Genomic DNA, 16,589 nt, shown 5'->3' on the forward strand with positions numbered 1-16,589 from the left:
GTGGTGGGAATGGTGGAGAGTCGTCGCGCGCCGAGCCGAGGTTGTGAGCGCGTGGGCCTTGGCCGTCAACATTCACTCGGCGATCGACGTCACGGGCATTTTGCTTTCACTCGCCAAGATTGCCTTGCTGCTGCGATTATCCTGGCCGCCCCGCCAATCAGGCGCGCGAATCCCGCCGACGCGCAGCTGCATAAACCATGTCGCCCAAATTCAGGTGAGTCTCGTCCCTCCCCACCCCCATATTTACTTGTTCACAGCCCCCCTGCGTGTTTCCAGCCCCAACACCATGCTCCCCCTCCCGCGCGTCTACTTGTACGGCCTGGTCCACAATGGTGGTTAACGAGATCTTCCCCAGCTTCATCCAGCGCATCGAGTCGGCCGTGCCGCTGGGCTACAGGACGCCTCCGTTCCCCTCGCTCTACTGGCCGCTTCCTCCTGGCCACAACCCGTCCTTTTACCTTTACCGGCCCGACGACATCCTCCGCTTCACCGTCTACTGGACCCTCCTCTTGCTCGGCGGCATACACCTGATCACGGCCCTGTGGGCATGCGTCATACAATGGCGCAACTGGAAGCTCATCTGGATCGCCCTGCCTGTCTTCATCATCATAGGAGGCGTCGAGGCCCTGATTTCGGGTGCAATCGTCGGCGGGCTGTGCGTATCCCAGTCTCCAAAGTGTGCATGCATGTGCTGACTAGATTAGCCTCGGAGGCGTGTACCAGGCCGGATACTTTGAAATGTCGACGTGGATTCCCTTTGTCTGGGCCGTCATCAACACACTAGTGCTTATCCTATCTTCTTTCGCCATCTACGGCGGTCTCTGATGCGCAAACGCAACCGGCGTCTACAAGACGCTCCGTCGCCCTTGATTAACGTCTACCTCGATATCAGGAAAGAACCGGCTTGCTATGCAACTAGAAAAGTCGTCATGGCGTGACTATGCATCCAGCATCAACACCACCACAGCGCAAGGCGAACACACCCGTGACATCGCTCCATCTGGGAATCGGGATTCTGATGGCACACAAAACAAGTGTTCCACCTTCCTAGAATACACGCGGCACTGCTCCTACGTACGACGGACTGTGCATCAGCACGACGATTCCTCCAACACCATGCTTACCGTATTCATCTTCTGTGGTCGCTCCAGCACAGGTCAATGCGACATTCTTGGGCCCCAGGCATACCCGTAGACAGAGATGCAAATCATCCTACATATATCCTATTGCGTACTTCAGAGGGCAGTCCCTGGCTTCTTGGAGGCAATGAAACCATGGTAGGGGAACTGTACAGAAGAACGGCTTCGCTTGGTCCCACTGAACCATGCATACAAGCAAAAGTTTAGTCAAACTATGCCGGGAGCAGAATGCAAGTCTTTTGAAGAGCCCAGTATACCCATTTCCTCACTTCTTCAACACACCTGCTAGAACGACACATGGCAGTCCGATAGCAAAAGCGTTTTAGCAGCACATGAATCTAATCGCATAACTTCATGACATGGACGCTTGTCAAATTCATGATATCCATTGTTCAAGATTATGTTTTCACATGATTAAACTAGCCATGTAGCTTTCCCACACACACACACACACCTACCTCATCCCGTGTGAATCTTAAATCTCTGCTTGACCTGCTTCCTGCACATGGGACACTTTGTCGGCCGCAGCGGTATATGTCCGTGGCGAATGGGCACCACGACATCTGCGCACCACTGGCACATGACCATGTGACCGCACGGTAGCACGGCAATGTCGGCCAACTGCTGATAGCACACCTGGCAAGCCAGCACCTTTGTCATTTCCTCTTCCGACTTTGGCGCCGGCCGATCTGGCTGGTTATCGAGCGAGACGAGCGGCGGCGAGGGCGGACGAGCAGCGCGCATACGAGCGAGTTCCTGTTCGAAATCCAGACGGATGTTGTGCATTTCTGTGAGTGGCTGGCTGGGCAGGCCAGACAGCTGAGGCCGGATTTGGGACCACCAGCCCGTGGGTCGGGGATTCGCTGTGCTGGGCTCGACATTGGGGCTTGTCAGCAAGGCGCGGATGCGAGCTTCGTCGCGTGCCTGGCTCTGGCGATACTCGACGACCAGTCTACGCGCTGCTTCTGCGCCTTCTGCGCCGCCCGTCTCGAAAAAGGCCATGCGCTCGGGCGATATATCGACTTCGCCGTGATCGCCCAACCAACGCGCTTCCGTCACAGCGGCATCTTCGCCCTCGACGCCTCTTCGCCGCGGCGCGTAACTCCACACCTCACTCGCGGGTTCCAGGCCCTCGGATATGGACTGTGATTCTCGCATCACGCCCCAGAGCAGTTGCTCCTCGATCTCTCGGCGATCTTGCGCTGATAAGGCATCGAGCCGAGGCGCGATGTCTGTTCCTTCTGCTCTTCGCTGCTCGGCTTGGCGGTGGCGGTCGTATGCTCGCGTGTACATTTGCGTAAGTGGCGACTCGTAATCGTCCTGCTCCAATTCCTCGCGCGAGCCGAAAACGCGAACAAAGCGCTCTCGTGCACGCTGCAGCTGTGCCTCTCGTCTTGTCATGGGCCGAGGCGGCTCTGAAGGATCCTGCTGCATCTGAGGGGTAGCCAGCGATGCCGGCTCTGTAGGTACCACTGGCTCTGTGTTCGCAATCTCTTCCGCCTCTTGAAGAAGATCATCCAACGCATCCTCAATGCTCTGGTGTGGCTGCTCTGGCCGCTCTTCCTCTGATGTCAACCTTCTCCTTCCAAACCTATTCTCCGGTCTTGAAGCATCATTTTCCACACCAGACCGCAGCTGGTCCAGCGTCCGTGGCAAGAAGCCAGGGCTGACTTCCTTGAACGGTTCCCCTATCACAGCGATGCGTTGCTCTGTGCCATCAGGAAGCTTCGCAATGCGGTATCCCTGGTGGAACTCCCACCATCGCTCTAGAAACTCAGTCTGATCTGGTATCTCGGGTATGCGCGTTTGCGAGATCTCAAGCGGCGGGTCGGTGGCAGCAAGGCGATTACTCCAGAACTCTGTGTGAGGGTCAGCCCTACGATCGGATTGCCGCGACTGCTATCGTTCGCACCTTTACAGAACCAGCAGTAGCCTTGCCATCTTGTCCCGCGATTCACAAAACCAACTCCGTCAATGTACACGCGATATGTTCGCGAATGGGCTCTCTCGTCGGCGCAAGCACAGCAATTCGGCGTTGAGGTCAGGCGGCAGCTCGTGGCAAGCTTGTGCGGGCAATGTGTGTCGAGTCGGGGGCAGTCTGCAGTCAGCGTGCCCATGTTGAGTAAGCTAGGGGCGGAGAAGAGTGCGGTACAGTTAGCTGAGACGAGAAAAAGCAGCGCGTACAAATGGTTGCCAGAAAAAAGTGAAGGCGCAGGTGAACAAAGAGCAAACGGATGCGTGAAGGTTGGCGGGTGGCGGGCGCGGAGCTGTACGACTCGCGGCCGGTCTTGCCCTGCATACGATCAACGCCATACCAATACGGTAAGCATGCCATGGCGGGGCAGCGCGTGGGGGAAGTGGGGAAAGTGGAGCGTGCCGTGGCTCCAGACCAGACATCCCTACGACTATTGCTTGTCTTTCAAACGGCCCGCCACCGCATGCTTACAACGCTCATCATGACATGCAGTCTCGTACAATATCTGCCAAACATGTCCAATGCGGACCGCGTCTCTGCTGCGCACGAACAGGCAAATCACAATTAGGCCGAGGAAATACCAGCATCCCCATAACTCAAACTTGACCTCCATTATACACCTGTATACCTGAGAGCGTGTATCTCCAGATATAGGACCGTTAAATTTTTAGTTTTCCCACACAACAGATCTATATCTGAATATGTCTATACCGCCAATCGCGAACATGCGCACGGAAATCCACAACCCCAATACCCGGCCCTCAACCAGGCCACCCGCCGCTCTAACACTGCATGAATTCCACGGCAAAACCTTTAGCCCTCCGATTCCAGTCTATCTCCCCTGGAATCTCAGTGCAGCGGAATTCGAGCAGATACTGGAGCGCCCGGAAAACGAGCCAGCCTTCAGATTTCCCGCGCTGCGAAACTGGCTTGTGCGACTGCTCAAAGCGCTAGATGCACAGCAGAATGCAGCACATCCCTTTCACAAGCGGCCATACCGACTGGAAGAACTGAATATCGAAGCTGTGGACTGGTTTGACAAGAAAGAGCATACGTGGCTCGGCTTCATGAAGATACAAGCTGAGATTAGAAATGGGCCTGGTGCGGGGGATTGGGTGCCTGGTGCAGCATTCCTTCGGGGTGGTAGCGTAGCGATTCTCGTAAGTCCCAATATTCCCCTTAGCCATATCCCTTAGCCTGGAAATATGTTGATTGCCGTGTACAGGCCATTGTCCAGCCAAGCGACGCTCTCGGTGAAGACGAAAAACACGTCATCTGTACTGTGCAGCCTCGACCTGCAGCTTCCAGTCTGGCTTTTACCGAGATTCCTGCTGGCATGCTAGATGACTCTGGGTCCTTTGCGGGGACAGCAGCAAGGGAACTCAAGGAAGAAGCACATCTTGATATCCAGGCGAGCGAATTACTCGATTTGACTGAACTGGCTTTGTCAGAAGGATCGCGTGACTTTGTATCTACAGCAGAGGAACTACACTCGGCAATGTATCCCAGTCCTGGTAAGATCTACACTCAAAGCTGTGTTTTGTTCTGCCGTTGGCGAATGCTAATCCTGTAATTTGCTGCTTCCCAGGTGCATGCGACGAGTTTATCAAGCTTTACTTGTACCAGAAGCGGCTTTCACGTCCGCACATGGAGTGGCTCAGAGGCAGAGCAACAGGGCTTGAGCATGAAGGTGAGAGAATCAAGCTGAAGCTAGTTCCGTTGACGAGTTTCTGGAGAGAGGCCGCGAGAGATGCAAAGGCGCTGTCGGCGCTGGCCTTGTATGAGAACTTGAGGAGAGAAGGCCGCGTTCCTGATATGCCTCATGAGTCGGCCGAGGAACCCGATAATCTAGCTGGGAGCTCTGTATCGTAGTTGAAAATCAGAGCGCGAACATGTGTTATCGATGCTTTGATCGAGTAAGCTGATGGTGGCGGTGAATTTGGTCTTATGCATAATCAAGAAGATAGGCTCAAAGAAGCTATATGTCACTGCTTGTGATGGAGGGTAGCTCAATAAATTCATTCTGTTCCTCATCCACATTATGTGCCTATATTACAGCACTCTTCAATTTAAACTACACAAACACCTGCAAGTTGTAGTCCTACGCTTTTCTAGAAAACTAATTCGAAATAGATGAAAGATAAAATAATACGTGAAAGACATCCTGCATTCTGCCGTGTTAAACATATAAATACACGTGATTGTTTTCATCACCATTACCCAAAACGAGAGCCAACAAAACTCCTGGCTAGAAAAGAAGATTTTGCCCATATTACACATGCGAATGACAGAAACGTGACGCCGAAAAAAAGGAAAAGAAAACCAAAGAGTCGTCGGCAAAGAGAAAACATGGGCGTTCCTTGCAATCAATATTGCACATGTGACTTTTCATCATGGCTGGCAAGCTGTCTCAGGCGTACATCTTGTGTAGCAGGAGAATAGGAAATCTGGAGAAAATGATTAGAAAGAAAAATAAGAAATCGGCATGCAATGTGCTTGCATTTCAAGCTGGCCGAAGAGGTTATATTCTTACGCCACCGTGTTGAAGTTTGTCTGACCAATCTGGCCTGTACTTTGTCTTCATTTGTTGCATCAAATCGACCAGTGATGCGGACAGAGCAGCGGAACTAGGCCATTTCCAAGAAGACAGCTCCAGGACGAGAAGAGCGTTGGAATAGAGCTGGATAAGGTTGCCGCCAAAGATTGCGGGCATGTTCTGGATGAGGACGGTCCCGGCACGGTAGACCCAGTGTGGCGTGCTGAAGACGTGCACGCTGCCGTAGCTTACTACTGCCTCTCTGCGTCCTGATTAGTATCGTAAACAAAGCAATGTAACTGCTACCCACAGGACATGCCACGCGCTTCCCCAGCAAGGATTGAGCAAGAGATGCGTCGTGTGCAAGGTGGTGCGTATGACGGGCAGTAGTTCATCCTTTTCATCAAAGAGAGGCAGCAACTTCTTTACGTTCTCTTTTTCCACTGCGTCGCCCTTGCGGAAGCGGTTTTGCATGCGATACAACGAGCAGAGATACTCGGCGGGTTTACTCTTGTCAAAGCACAGTTCTGTTTCCTGTACAAAGTAAGTACGTGAAAGGTGTTGGGCAGATGGATAGAGATACAGGCTCTGGGAAGGATGCAGGTCGATCCAGGGTGGATGCAAGCTGGTTTTCGAGACAAAAGATGGTCATGTGCATGGCCCTAAGCATCTCAGCATCATTTGGTTCCAGCTCCTGTAATGCTCTTTTGGACTCGAGATCAAAGGCCAGACGTCCTGCGAGAGCCACTTGCTGTCCGATATTGCCGGCCAAGGGGTCGAATGAGCTGTTGATGGCAAGCAGCAGGATGGAGCGGATTGTATCAATATTTGGTTCCAAGGTTGCGACATCCAGGTGCTCCATGGCGTCGGCAAAATACTGCGTGGCCAAGGCGCGGTACCTGATTGAGTTGGCCTGGTGATATGAAAGCCTACCTGAGGGGCTCCAGCCTTGGCTGTTTGCTTGTTTCTTGCCAGTATTGGGGAGAATGTAGCATGCGATGGAGTAAATCATGCACAAGGAGAATCGCTCGGTGGAAGAGAGGTCGGTGGGTAACTCGGGCCTCAGATAGCGCAGTGAAGGGTCCAGGATGGGATAGACGGGCTGGACAATCTCGAGGTACAGTTGCATCAGCTCATACTGCTTTTCGGCCGAGCCTTTGTTGGCAAAGTGCCATTGGTCGAGTTCATCGTCGGCTTGCTCGCTGCGAATGTTTTGTGCAGTATGCAATCTGGGCGACTTGAGGAGGCAGGACTCTGCGCCCAGATATCGATAGCTGTTGCCCGCCTCAGCGAAATGGTGTTGCACATCTGCTGCGAAGGGTTCAGCCTCGACCTGTGCGCTGAATGCGCCATGATCCACGGCGCCACCCGAGGCAGCGGGCGAAGGATGCTCGCTTGATAGACTGCGCACACGATTTACAAGCCCGCTGATGTAGCTGGAAACATGTAAGCTTGGGTCGGCAGGATGGACATATCTGCGTGCCTTCGAGATAGCAGTTCATTGCGCCCATGGTCGTAGAAGACGCACTCGACGCCGGCCTTTGTGCACTGCCTGTTACCGTTAGGGAGAGGCTTCCTGTGTAAGGCGGCGAGACAAGGTACCTGCACTTGGGGAGTAGCGTATCACAGCCACGGCGACACTCTCGGCATCTCTTGCATGCAGGCAGACTCTGGCGAAGTTGAGTGCATGGCTCTAGACGGCGGCGGCGTCTGGGGTTACCTGGATCAGCGCCTCGAGATCAAGCGTCGGGGGACTGGGACTGGCCATGGCCGTCATGGAGGCGCGTGTGTGCGAGGATTGCAGAGACAGAGGCCTGCAGACATGGGGTTTCGAGCAGCGCTTCACTGCCGGCGCCGAGCATGTGGAACAGCCCTTGGGGCCGCCTGGGGTTGGGTTTGGGAGGGGGGGGGAGTGAGAGTGAGAGCGAGGGAACAACGGGCTGCATGTGGTAAGCGCGACCCGAAGCAGCAGCGATCAACAGGCAGCAGCATCATCCTGCGTGCCCTCGAGTGCTAGCAGCTAGCATCTCACCCTTCCTTCCCAGGCACCAATTCCATCCACCTACTCCTCCAGCTCCCCCCCTTTTTCCATCAACGCCATGTGCACCACGCCGTCGTGGTACACACGCCCCGACACCTGACATCCCCCCTCTTCGCCATGCAAAGCCGTACCAAAGTGCGTCGCCGGGTCCTCGCATGTGCCCGCTGCCGCAAACGCAAACTCTCAGTAAAGACCGCCTCTCTCTTGAGCTCCCGCGCGCGTTTACTGACTTGACGAGTGCGACGGCAAGGTCCCGGCGTGTACGCGCTGCGTCGATGCAGGGACGCAGTGCGTGGGCTTTGACTCTGCCACCCAGCAGGAGGCTCCGCGATCCATTGCCGACTTCCTAGAAGCCCACCTGGTCCGGCTCGAGGCTCACAGCACTCAGTCCAAGTTGCACCCCTTGGGCCCACCAAGTGCTGCCATGCCGTCGCCCGCAGATTCCAGTGTCTCTGACGCAAAGGCTGGGCAGTGGCGTCCGGAGAAATGTGCTTTTGCTGATAGCCTAGTCAACCAAGTTATGGAGGACATTACGCCGTCATTTCTCGGTGTTTGCAAAGCCCGCCCCTTCCTGCAGTGCGTCATCAAGGGCACTCAGCTGCCTTCGAAAAAGGGGCCGGTTCTGTCCAATGACTTGAACGAAAACCACCCACGATCCATACTGAACCCGCAACAGACTAGAGGCTTGTTCTACGACTTGATGCCCGATGAGGTCGGCGCAAACAAGCTGCTGCGCAATTATCTGGATCGCGTCATCACGCAGTACCCGATCTACCATCGCAATGATGTGATAACCGCCTTCAGCTCCATCTACCACAAGAATGTCGCAACCCCGGAAGTAGACGAAGAGTCGTTTCGCAACCGCTACATAGTTTGCATCATCATGGCCATATCGCTGACCACCAGCGCGCGAAATAACGTTCGCAAGGCGAACGACCTAGCCTTTCAGCTGGTTCGCCACGCCATGCAATGGATCCCGGAAGTTGCCACAAACGATATCCCTGGACTGCAGGCCATTTTGCTCCTGACTCAGTACATTTTCCTGAATCCGAAAATGGCAGACTTGTGGCTTTTGACAGGTCTAATCAGCCAGGCAGTCATTGACCTCGGTCTTCACCAGGAACTGCCAAGCGACCCCAGGATATCGGCCTATCAGCGCGACATGCGGCGTCGCTTGTTCTGGTGTGCATGGGAAATGGAAGTTGGAGTGTGCTGCATCTTTTTACGCCCTGCAACACTGCCTATCCGGCATATCGACGTTGCCTTCCCGCTCGAGATAGACGACACCGCCATCGCCGAATGCAGCATATCGCATACTGGGCGCGTCTCGAAATTCACTCAGCGCATCATCTGCCGATTTCGACTCATAGAAGCCGATATCATCTCTGTTTTGTGGCAAGGAGATCCCATTTCCGAGGAGCACGCATCATTGGAACAATGGATGCAGCGTTGCGTCGAGAAAATTACAAGCTGGCAACAAGAAATATATGCCGCAGCCAGCGCCAACAAGGACCACAGCCTGAACGCACGGTGGACAGAGATGTGCCTGTACTCTGACATTGCACATCCTTACATCTTGTCTTTGCTGAATCGCTCCTCCCGCCGCATACCCAACCCGAGCAAGGAGCAGATGATGGTTGCTTTGGTGAACGCTGTCAAAGTTGCCGATGGTTACTTTCTACAGTCTGAAGCAGAAGCTGGGAAGATCAAATACGTCTTTCATCCCTGCCATCACGTTTTCAATTGTGCCCTCATATTCCTCCAGGGCTTGCAGCGTTGCAAAAGAGAAGTCGCACGTCTTTATCCTTGGCAACAAGTGGAGGATTGGATGAACGTTTTTTCAAAATGTTTCCTGTCCATCTCGGAGCGATGGGCAGCCGCGCGGAGATGCTACGAGGAATACGAACGATTGCTACCACCGGTGAAGAGCGAATACTTGGAGTATCTGGACCAGAAGGTGAGCCTCCATCCGCCATCGCTTCAACAGGCTACTTCGGATTCGAGTAGTCGCTACGAATATCAAATACCGCCTCCTGTCCTTACAGAGGTCGACGAGGCTTATCAGTTCTGGACCATCTTCAACCCTACTACTTCAGCAATCGATGGCGCGGATCCACTCGGTACATGTTCATACAATCTACCGCCTCGAGACTGGAACGCGGAATTCTCCTTGAACGTGAACGATAATCTGGAAATGGTCTCGGATACGTCATGAAGAACACGGGGCGTCAAACGAACTTTACGTCAAAGGTGTTTGGACTGTTAAACTTATGGCTGTATCATCATACCATTGATGATTGTTCATCTTGCACATGAAAATGCTGCTATTTCAGAGCATGTTCACTGCTGCATCATCGGTGTCTTGGCAAATACACGTATTTGTAAGATAGGCTCGTCATGTCTGGACTTATTACCGCCTACTCACTTTTCATTGCCAGTCAGCCTCGCCCTCCTGGGAACCCCACCGCACAATATTCACGCTTCCACTCGGCATGTCATTTTATCGCAAGAGAATGCTCGATACATGTTTGGCATACAATCGCACAAGTACCGAGCAATGTTTCCGGTAGCATGGTACTGAGTCAATGCGCTACGCACGGCGCGTTCTTAGCTCAATGTTTGTATAGGTACCCCGCTTGAGGAAACAGATGTCGGGAACTACGGCCCCACATGTCCGTTGTCAAATTACGCCAACGCAAAAGCGTAGCACTTCCCACGTCAAAGCTCTAGATTGACCGTCTCTTCTACCTCTGTGGGTCTGCCCACGTTTACGACTGCCTTTCTGCTCTTCAAGTCCATTACGATATTGAACAGCGTCCCACTTCCAGTCTCCTCTGTCTCGGTCCTGCATATCGACCCTGGAGCGTTCTGTTCGTCTTGGAATAGCTGATGCACCTGCTCCCAACTAGGGTCCGCGCCTACTGCTACAGTGTTTTCAGCCATGGTCCGAACACGGGTCAGAGAGTCTTTGATCCACACTGTATCGAGTTCGCCAGGATGATCGCGAAGAAGATGGTTTGTATGAATAACTTTGCCGGTAGAGTCTGGTAATATGCGCGCAAATGTACTTTTTGTAAACTCCAGGCCCACAGATGTCGTTGCGTCTCCTATGAGGATGTGAGCCGAAGACGCCATCCCGAAGCGTTGGAGCTTTCGGACGGCTTCATCTGCACTTTTGCTCTCTAAAGCCATGCGGAGGCCGAAATGAGCAGGCATTCGAGTGGAATCTACGCCATGTACTTTGATGGCATTGAACAAAGTGCCCACACCGAAGCTGTTGAAGCCTATCTTCCCAATGATGCCTGCTTCAGTGACCTGGACTATTGTAGGCTTGTTGGCTTGGGTGATTTTGGTGATTATGAGGTTTTGTTTCTGCTCAGCCATCCACTGTTCCGTATCAGCTCATATGCTCACTACCAACGTTTCTTTTTCGGCTCCGGATACATACGTCCCAGTTTTGCGCCAGCCATGCGTGATTACCAGTGTGCCATGCAAGCGCTGTACACCCATCGCTGAACAAACCAAAGTTGATTTCCGTCCTCACATTCAGTGCCACAATATCCAGTAAATCATGCCCAGAACCATCAGCAATGCCTTTCATTTCTTCCTGATACGCTGGCCATTGCGCCTTCGCCTGTTGTTCAAATACCAAGGCATGCTGTAGGACCTGGGGCCATGTCTGTTTGCAGTTCTTCAAAAACAGAGACGCATAGAAGTCGATGCCGCGATCGATTTGCAGTTTTGCAGCGTGGCCATGCCGGTAGCCGATCTAGACAGAATATCAGCAGCGATACGACTACAAGAAATGACGTCACACTCAATACGAACCTCATACGGCGTTCCTTCACAAGCAACAAACAACATCCTAGCACAACATTTGGCAGATGAAACAAACTGCGCAACGCGTTGTATTATCGGAAACCAGAATTCCGATGCTAGGAGCTATTCGTGCGAGCCCGAGTGCGCGTGCGCCATCGGTAGTCACACGTCTGCCCCCGCCCCGCCTTTGCGCCCAGTTCCGTCTGACCTATGGCCGAACTACGCTGTATTTCATTCGCTCATCTAGACGCAAGCAAAGGATAGTTTCACGTAATCTTCTGCACGAGCCCAAATCTGGTTCATTGGCCGCTGCAAGCTAGTCCTGCATACATGCACAATGATTCCATACGCCTTCATGAGGATTCCAAAGCATATCAGTGGCCCTGAAGCTACACCCACAGCGGGACGAAGCAGGCAGGTGGGCATCATTCGGACGATATGTCGGTGTATCATATGCACTGCTGGGCTGTCGGCTACAGCGGTTCGATAAGAGGGACTTGTAGCTTAAGATGCTTGTTCCTGCATTGAAATTTGTCTAGACTGCTGAAAAGTTTTTGTGCAACAATACCGACTCGCTCTCGCAGGATGCCGAAAAGAGTACTTTGTTCGTACGGTATCGATATCGATGCAGTCAGTAGCACATGATATCTCCCAAGACACGGACTGACGGATTGCCCTTGCTAGGTAAGCGGATGGTGAGTTGCTTCTGCCAACGATACCTTACCTCCATATGCTAAAGGAACTTGAGGCTGAACACGAAGACTGGAGCGCCAGTGAACCCAACCGACGTATCACGCGGCGTCTTTGGTGCAACAGTGGGCATAGATCGCCTGCTGAAGCTATTGGACAAGTACCAGATCAAAGCCACATGGTTTACGCCAGCGCATTCAGCCGAGTCATTTCCACAGCAAATCCGCAAGATAATTGAAAAGGGACATGAAATTGGATTGCACGGCTACACACACGAATTTGTCTCGACGCTGAGCGAGCAGCAGCAACGCGATGTCCTACTCAAGAGCATCCAAGTCTTGACCGACTTTGTGGGCAAAAAACCTCGCGGCTGGACAGCACCGGCGTGGAGCACCAGCAAAGAGACCGTCAAGCTGCTGGAGGAGTTTGGCATTGTAAGACTGATGTAGAGGTAAGGAGGCAGCAGAGCACTGACTTAATCACAGGAATACGACCACTCTTTCATGCATCATGACTGCCAACCTTACTACTTGCCTTCCCCGCATCTCAGCACCTATACCGAGACGGACGTCTCGAAACCCGCTTCCCACTGGATGACGCCCATGTCCGCATTGAAGCCCTCCTCGGTCGTCGAAATCCCAGCAAGCTGGCACCTAGACGACTGGCCGCCCTTCCAGCTCTCTCTTACGCAACCAAGTACCCACGGCTACGTCGACACGGCCGTCATCGAGCGTCTGTGGAAGCAGCAATTCGAGTATCTGTACCGCGAGTGCCCCGACAACGGGAGCTTTGTTTTCCCCATTAGCATACACCCGCAGGTCAGCGGTAAGCCGCAGGTTATTCTGCTGCATGAGCGCCTAATCGAGTGGATCAATCAGCATGAGGGGGTCGAGTGGGTGACTATGGAGCGTATTGTTGATGAGTTTAAGAGCGGAAATTTGCGTGGCGCCACGGTCCAGGGAGGGGCTACGGGTATTAGGGCTAAACTGTAAGTAACTATGGAAAAATAGTCTGGGCAAAATATAGTGTGCAAAGAGGGGGACTGACACGTGACGACGACGACGGCGACGACGACGATCGCGGCATGCTGCATGCTGGGCCTCCCTTGCAGCACGGCAGTTGAGCGGGCGGGAACCAGCAAACCCAAGTGCCGTAACTATAATACTCAATGCAACCGTGTCATAGTTTTGACCAAACTAGGACAATGTGCCGTGACGCTGCTACTGCCGATGGCTTGCATACCCGCCATGCGTTGCGTGTCCCAGTAGTCCGGTTATCCTGGGGGGGGCGCGGAGAACAGCGCAACGTAGCCGTGCGGCGGAGTACGACGGCGACACACTTGCACTTGTTTAGCTCGGTGTTTTGAGACTGCGGGGGGTTTGGCTATATATTCCGCGCTGTGCCCCCCTCCATGTGTGTGTTTGAGAAAATCAATGATGGTACTTTTTTTTTGTTGTTGTGCCGCTGGTATGTAAGTATCGTGGTTTTGCTTGATGCAATGCTGTAAAGGGTAAGTAATTGTTAAGTTGTGTTTAAGTATTGATGATCTTGATGCGCTACTTACTGAGTTTCATTTGTTCTAAGTCTGACCTTGTAGAAGGTATGGAGCGCTTTCACATGGGTTTTCTTTTATTCCAGTTTCTCTCTTCTTCGCATTGTTGCTTGCTCTTTTCGTTCTTCATCTTCCTCTCCTTCGTTTCCTACATAAGTTATATATACACCATCACAACCCCATCACTTCGTCTTCCAACTCCACCCCTTCTTCTTCCAACACGTCAAACACACAGCACAGTCACCTTGCCATACTTCTTTTCAGCTTCCACCCTACCCATCCATTCAATCTCCCATGCTCCTACCCACGCTAGTCCGTTCACACTAGGATTTCTCAGCACATGCCCATCTATCCACACTATTTACAACCTTCTGGCATCACTCTTTCTCATTACCCTCTTCACAAACATACTTGCACGCTCCCTCAAGCCCACCATCGCGATTCTCTCTCTCAGCTCCTTCAGTCACCCTCTCGCCTTTTAAAGCCTCCCGCGATGTCGTTGTACCTAGGCCTCCATACAATATGCAGAACTCTATTCGTGATAGGTGCAGTTTATCTCTTCCACTCGCCGCCGCGTGGTTGATTGCACATGTATACCATGGCGATTTCTCTCTTGCTCGATGGGGTCCAACGACCAGGTTTGGGTATTTCAGCAAGTCTTCTGTGCGCGCTGTTTTTCTAGTGCCGTACGATACTCCTGATCCGACGGGGATTGAATGGTTCCAGGGTCCGTTATTGTGATTGTTGTTTCAGCATGGAGAGATTTCCCGAGTTATTTCTTCTTCTTCTTCTTCTTCTTCTTCTTCTTCTTCTTCTTCTTCTTCTTCTTCTTCTTCTTCATCTTCATCCCCTCTCTCTCTCTCTTTCTGAGATGCTGTGATGAACTGGACAGACATTAACATAGGTTGATTAGTACCGACATGTATTTCCAGATAGGCGGTGTCTGGTAGGTGAATGTAGCCGAGCCATCAGACGCTTGTCACATGTCGCTGACTGCATATTTCCTGTTTCAAAGTGAATGCTTCGTTGTAATACGGCCATGTGGTATCAACCTGCATACCTGTGGCACTGTCTGAGTTTTGCCCTGAGAAACTGACTATCACGACAAGGTGACGAAATGCATGCTTGACACTTGTAGGATTCCTGTTACTCCATGTTTCTTCCTGGCATGATCTTTCTTCCTCGATTTTAGGCTTGAGAATCCAACATCTACTCCGTTTGATGATTGCGACAAGCGTTCGATGTAGAAGTAGACGGTGTTGTCATGGTTGTGCAGATCTCGCCGTCTCGTTTTTCCATGCACGACAGTGTAGAATGCGGAGATGAAAGGTCCGGCTTTTTACCATGAGCATAACGAAGATGCAGTCCTTTTTTTTTATTCTGGTTTCGGAATTTCAAGTAGATAGAGACTTGTGAAATTGCAGCTGGCATTCATGTCGAGTTTCCATCAACAGTATGTGAGATTTTTGTGCTGCTATTTACTCATCATTGGATCAAACCTTTTACAAGGTAATATATAAAGTGGAGTAATCACAGTACACTGTAAAGCAAAGATATACCCAGAAACCTCGTAATTCCAAGTCTAGTCTCGACTTCAAGCCCCCTCCCTATCAGATGGTAATGTTATGTTATAGTTGTATATATGAAAAAAAGGGGGCGGGTTTGGTTAGTATAGCAAACTTTGGAATGATAGTGAAAAACAATCCATATTCTTATACACATCAACCATTGCTAATTGCCAGTGAGCAAGCTTTTGGCAGCATTGGAAATAACAAAAAGCCGCCAGCTGAGCCTCTCGATGCCACCAAGCTCCCCCAATGCCCCTGTCTCAGTCAACTACTTTTCCTCGCGCGAGTGCAACTACTCGTGCGGCTTCTGCTTTCCACACGGCAACCTCATCGTACATTCTGCCGTGGGACCAAGTCAAGCAGGGGCTAAAACTGCTCGCAGAAGCCGGGATGCGCAAGCTAAACATGGCAGGCGGCGAACCGTTTCTACATGCGCAGCTGCTCTCCTGCGTGCTGCGCTACTGCAAAACAGAGCTCCGACTCGAAAGCACCAGCATCGTCAGCAACGGCAGCAAGATGCGGGAGTCGTGGATGAGGGGAAATGCGCGGTGCCGCAAATACAACGTCAAGTTCAAGCTCAACACGGTAGTCAACGCGTACAACTGGGACGAAGACATGGCGGCGCAAGTAGCAGCGTTGGCGGCGTTCCGGTGGAAAGTATTCCAGTGCCTGATTGATAAGGGCTCGTGTGGGATGAGGAAGAGCGGGTCGATTCTGCATGTCGGTGTCCGCGAGGCTATGAAGCAGGCTGTGTGGGATACAAAGTCTTTTGTGCAGCGTGGCGGCATTTACAAGTGGGGGAGAGCACATGTGAAGTTCTAGGGTGTATCTTTACTATTTCTCTGCACGCGCCAGGTCAGGTCTGGTCAGGTCAGGCCCAGACCCCTACTTACCTACTTAGTACCCAAGTAAGTAAGTATTGCACCCCCCCCCCAATTTCTCGCTCACTTTGCGCTTTTGTACATTTGATGAATTCTCTTGCATTACTTGTTATTTACTTTTCCTGCATCTACATACATACATACATACATACATACATACATACATACATACATACATACATACATACATACATACATACATAACGTGGTTCATAAGCGAGTCGGCCACCCAAGCGAGTCGGCCACTTTGTACCGTCGCGTTAACTTCAACACGTTATCACAGTCTTTTATTACAGTCAATAAACTATTGCAATATACCAAATTAATTATTAGAATTACTACTATCACTTGCACTATCTATCTCAACTACGCAGGTACGAGCGTTGTG

The 16,589-nt window shown here is 52.0% G+C and overlaps 9 protein-coding genes across 9 annotated transcripts; 5 read left to right on the forward strand and 4 right to left on the reverse strand.

The window, feature by feature from the left end:
* Nucleotides 1–329: 329 nt before the first annotated feature.
* On the forward strand, nucleotides 330–825 carry SETTUDRAFT_94755 (uncharacterized protein; the record flags this gene model as incomplete). Its single annotated transcript, XM_008030811.1, has 2 exons — nucleotides 330–655; nucleotides 705–825. 2 exons carry the CDS (start codon nucleotides 330–332, stop codon nucleotides 823–825), a joined length of 447 nt encoding a protein of 148 aa, XP_008029002.1.
* A 773-nt stretch (nucleotides 826–1,598) lies between these two features.
* Nucleotides 1,599–1,931, reverse strand: SETTUDRAFT_65470 (uncharacterized protein; the record flags this gene model as incomplete). Its single annotated transcript, XM_008030697.2, has 1 exon — nucleotides 1,599–1,931. A coding segment is annotated over one exon (333 nt), but the record flags the coding sequence as incomplete, so codon positions are not given.
* A 369-nt stretch (nucleotides 1,932–2,300) lies between these two features.
* On the reverse strand, nucleotides 2,301–3,256 carry SETTUDRAFT_75745 (uncharacterized protein; the record flags this gene model as incomplete). The annotated part of the gene is made up of 2 exons (XM_008030702.1): nucleotides 2,301–2,998; nucleotides 3,052–3,256. Coding segments are annotated over 2 exons (903 nt in total), but the record flags the coding sequence as incomplete, so codon positions are not given.
* A 583-nt stretch (nucleotides 3,257–3,839) lies between these two features.
* Nucleotides 3,840–4,986, forward strand: SETTUDRAFT_95284 (uncharacterized protein; the record flags this gene model as incomplete). The annotated part of the gene is made up of 3 exons (XM_008030812.1): nucleotides 3,840–4,274; nucleotides 4,340–4,628; nucleotides 4,703–4,986. 3 exons carry the CDS (start codon nucleotides 3,840–3,842, stop codon nucleotides 4,984–4,986), a joined length of 1,008 nt encoding a protein of 335 aa, XP_008029003.1.
* Nucleotides 4,987–5,292: 306 nt separating this feature from the next.
* Nucleotides 5,293–7,502, reverse strand: SETTUDRAFT_119856 (uncharacterized protein). The gene is made up of 7 exons (XM_008030813.1): nucleotides 7,371–7,502; nucleotides 7,253–7,320; nucleotides 7,134–7,202; nucleotides 6,234–7,086; nucleotides 5,961–6,184; nucleotides 5,648–5,912; nucleotides 5,293–5,561 (listed from the first exon to the last, which is right to left on the reverse strand). The coding sequence occupies exons 1-7, from the start codon at nucleotides 7,425–7,427 to the stop codon at nucleotides 5,481–5,483; spliced, it is 1,617 nt and encodes a 538-aa protein (XP_008029004.1). The 5' UTR covers nucleotides 7,428–7,502; the 3' UTR covers nucleotides 5,293–5,480.
* Nucleotides 7,503–7,808: 306 nt separating this feature from the next.
* Nucleotides 7,809–9,906, forward strand: SETTUDRAFT_155793 (uncharacterized protein; the record flags this gene model as incomplete). The annotated part of the gene is made up of 2 exons (XM_008030814.1): nucleotides 7,809–7,826; nucleotides 7,930–9,906. 2 exons carry the CDS (start codon nucleotides 7,809–7,811, stop codon nucleotides 9,904–9,906), a joined length of 1,995 nt encoding a protein of 664 aa, XP_008029005.1.
* A 503-nt stretch (nucleotides 9,907–10,409) lies between these two features.
* Nucleotides 10,410–11,555, reverse strand: SETTUDRAFT_21934 (uncharacterized protein; the record flags this gene model as incomplete). Its single annotated transcript, XM_008030534.1, has 3 exons — nucleotides 10,410–11,078; nucleotides 11,140–11,460; nucleotides 11,520–11,555. 3 exons carry the CDS (start codon nucleotides 11,553–11,555, stop codon nucleotides 10,410–10,412), a joined length of 1,026 nt encoding a protein of 341 aa, XP_008028725.1.
* A 540-nt stretch (nucleotides 11,556–12,095) lies between these two features.
* Nucleotides 12,096–13,192, forward strand: SETTUDRAFT_21935 (uncharacterized protein; the record flags this gene model as incomplete). Its single annotated transcript, XM_008030535.1, has 4 exons — nucleotides 12,096–12,140; nucleotides 12,195–12,205; nucleotides 12,259–12,634; nucleotides 12,686–13,192. The coding sequence occupies 4 exons, from the start codon at nucleotides 12,096–12,098 to the stop codon at nucleotides 13,190–13,192; spliced, it is 939 nt and encodes a 312-aa protein (XP_008028726.1).
* Nucleotides 13,193–15,569: 2,377 nt separating this feature from the next.
* SETTUDRAFT_33547 (uncharacterized protein) lies at nucleotides 15,570–16,142 on the forward strand (the record flags this gene model as incomplete). The annotated part of the gene is made up of 1 exon (XM_008030612.1): nucleotides 15,570–16,142. One exon carries the CDS (start codon nucleotides 15,570–15,572, stop codon nucleotides 16,140–16,142), a length of 573 nt encoding a protein of 190 aa, XP_008028803.1.
* Between the last annotated feature and the right edge of the window lie 447 nt (nucleotides 16,143–16,589).

This window comes from Exserohilum turcica (genome assembly GCF_000359705.1).
Source record: "Exserohilum turcica Et28A unplaced genomic scaffold SETTUscaffold_5, whole genome shotgun sequence".
NCBI lineage: Eukaryota > Fungi > Ascomycota > Dothideomycetes > Pleosporales > Pleosporaceae > Exserohilum > Exserohilum turcicum.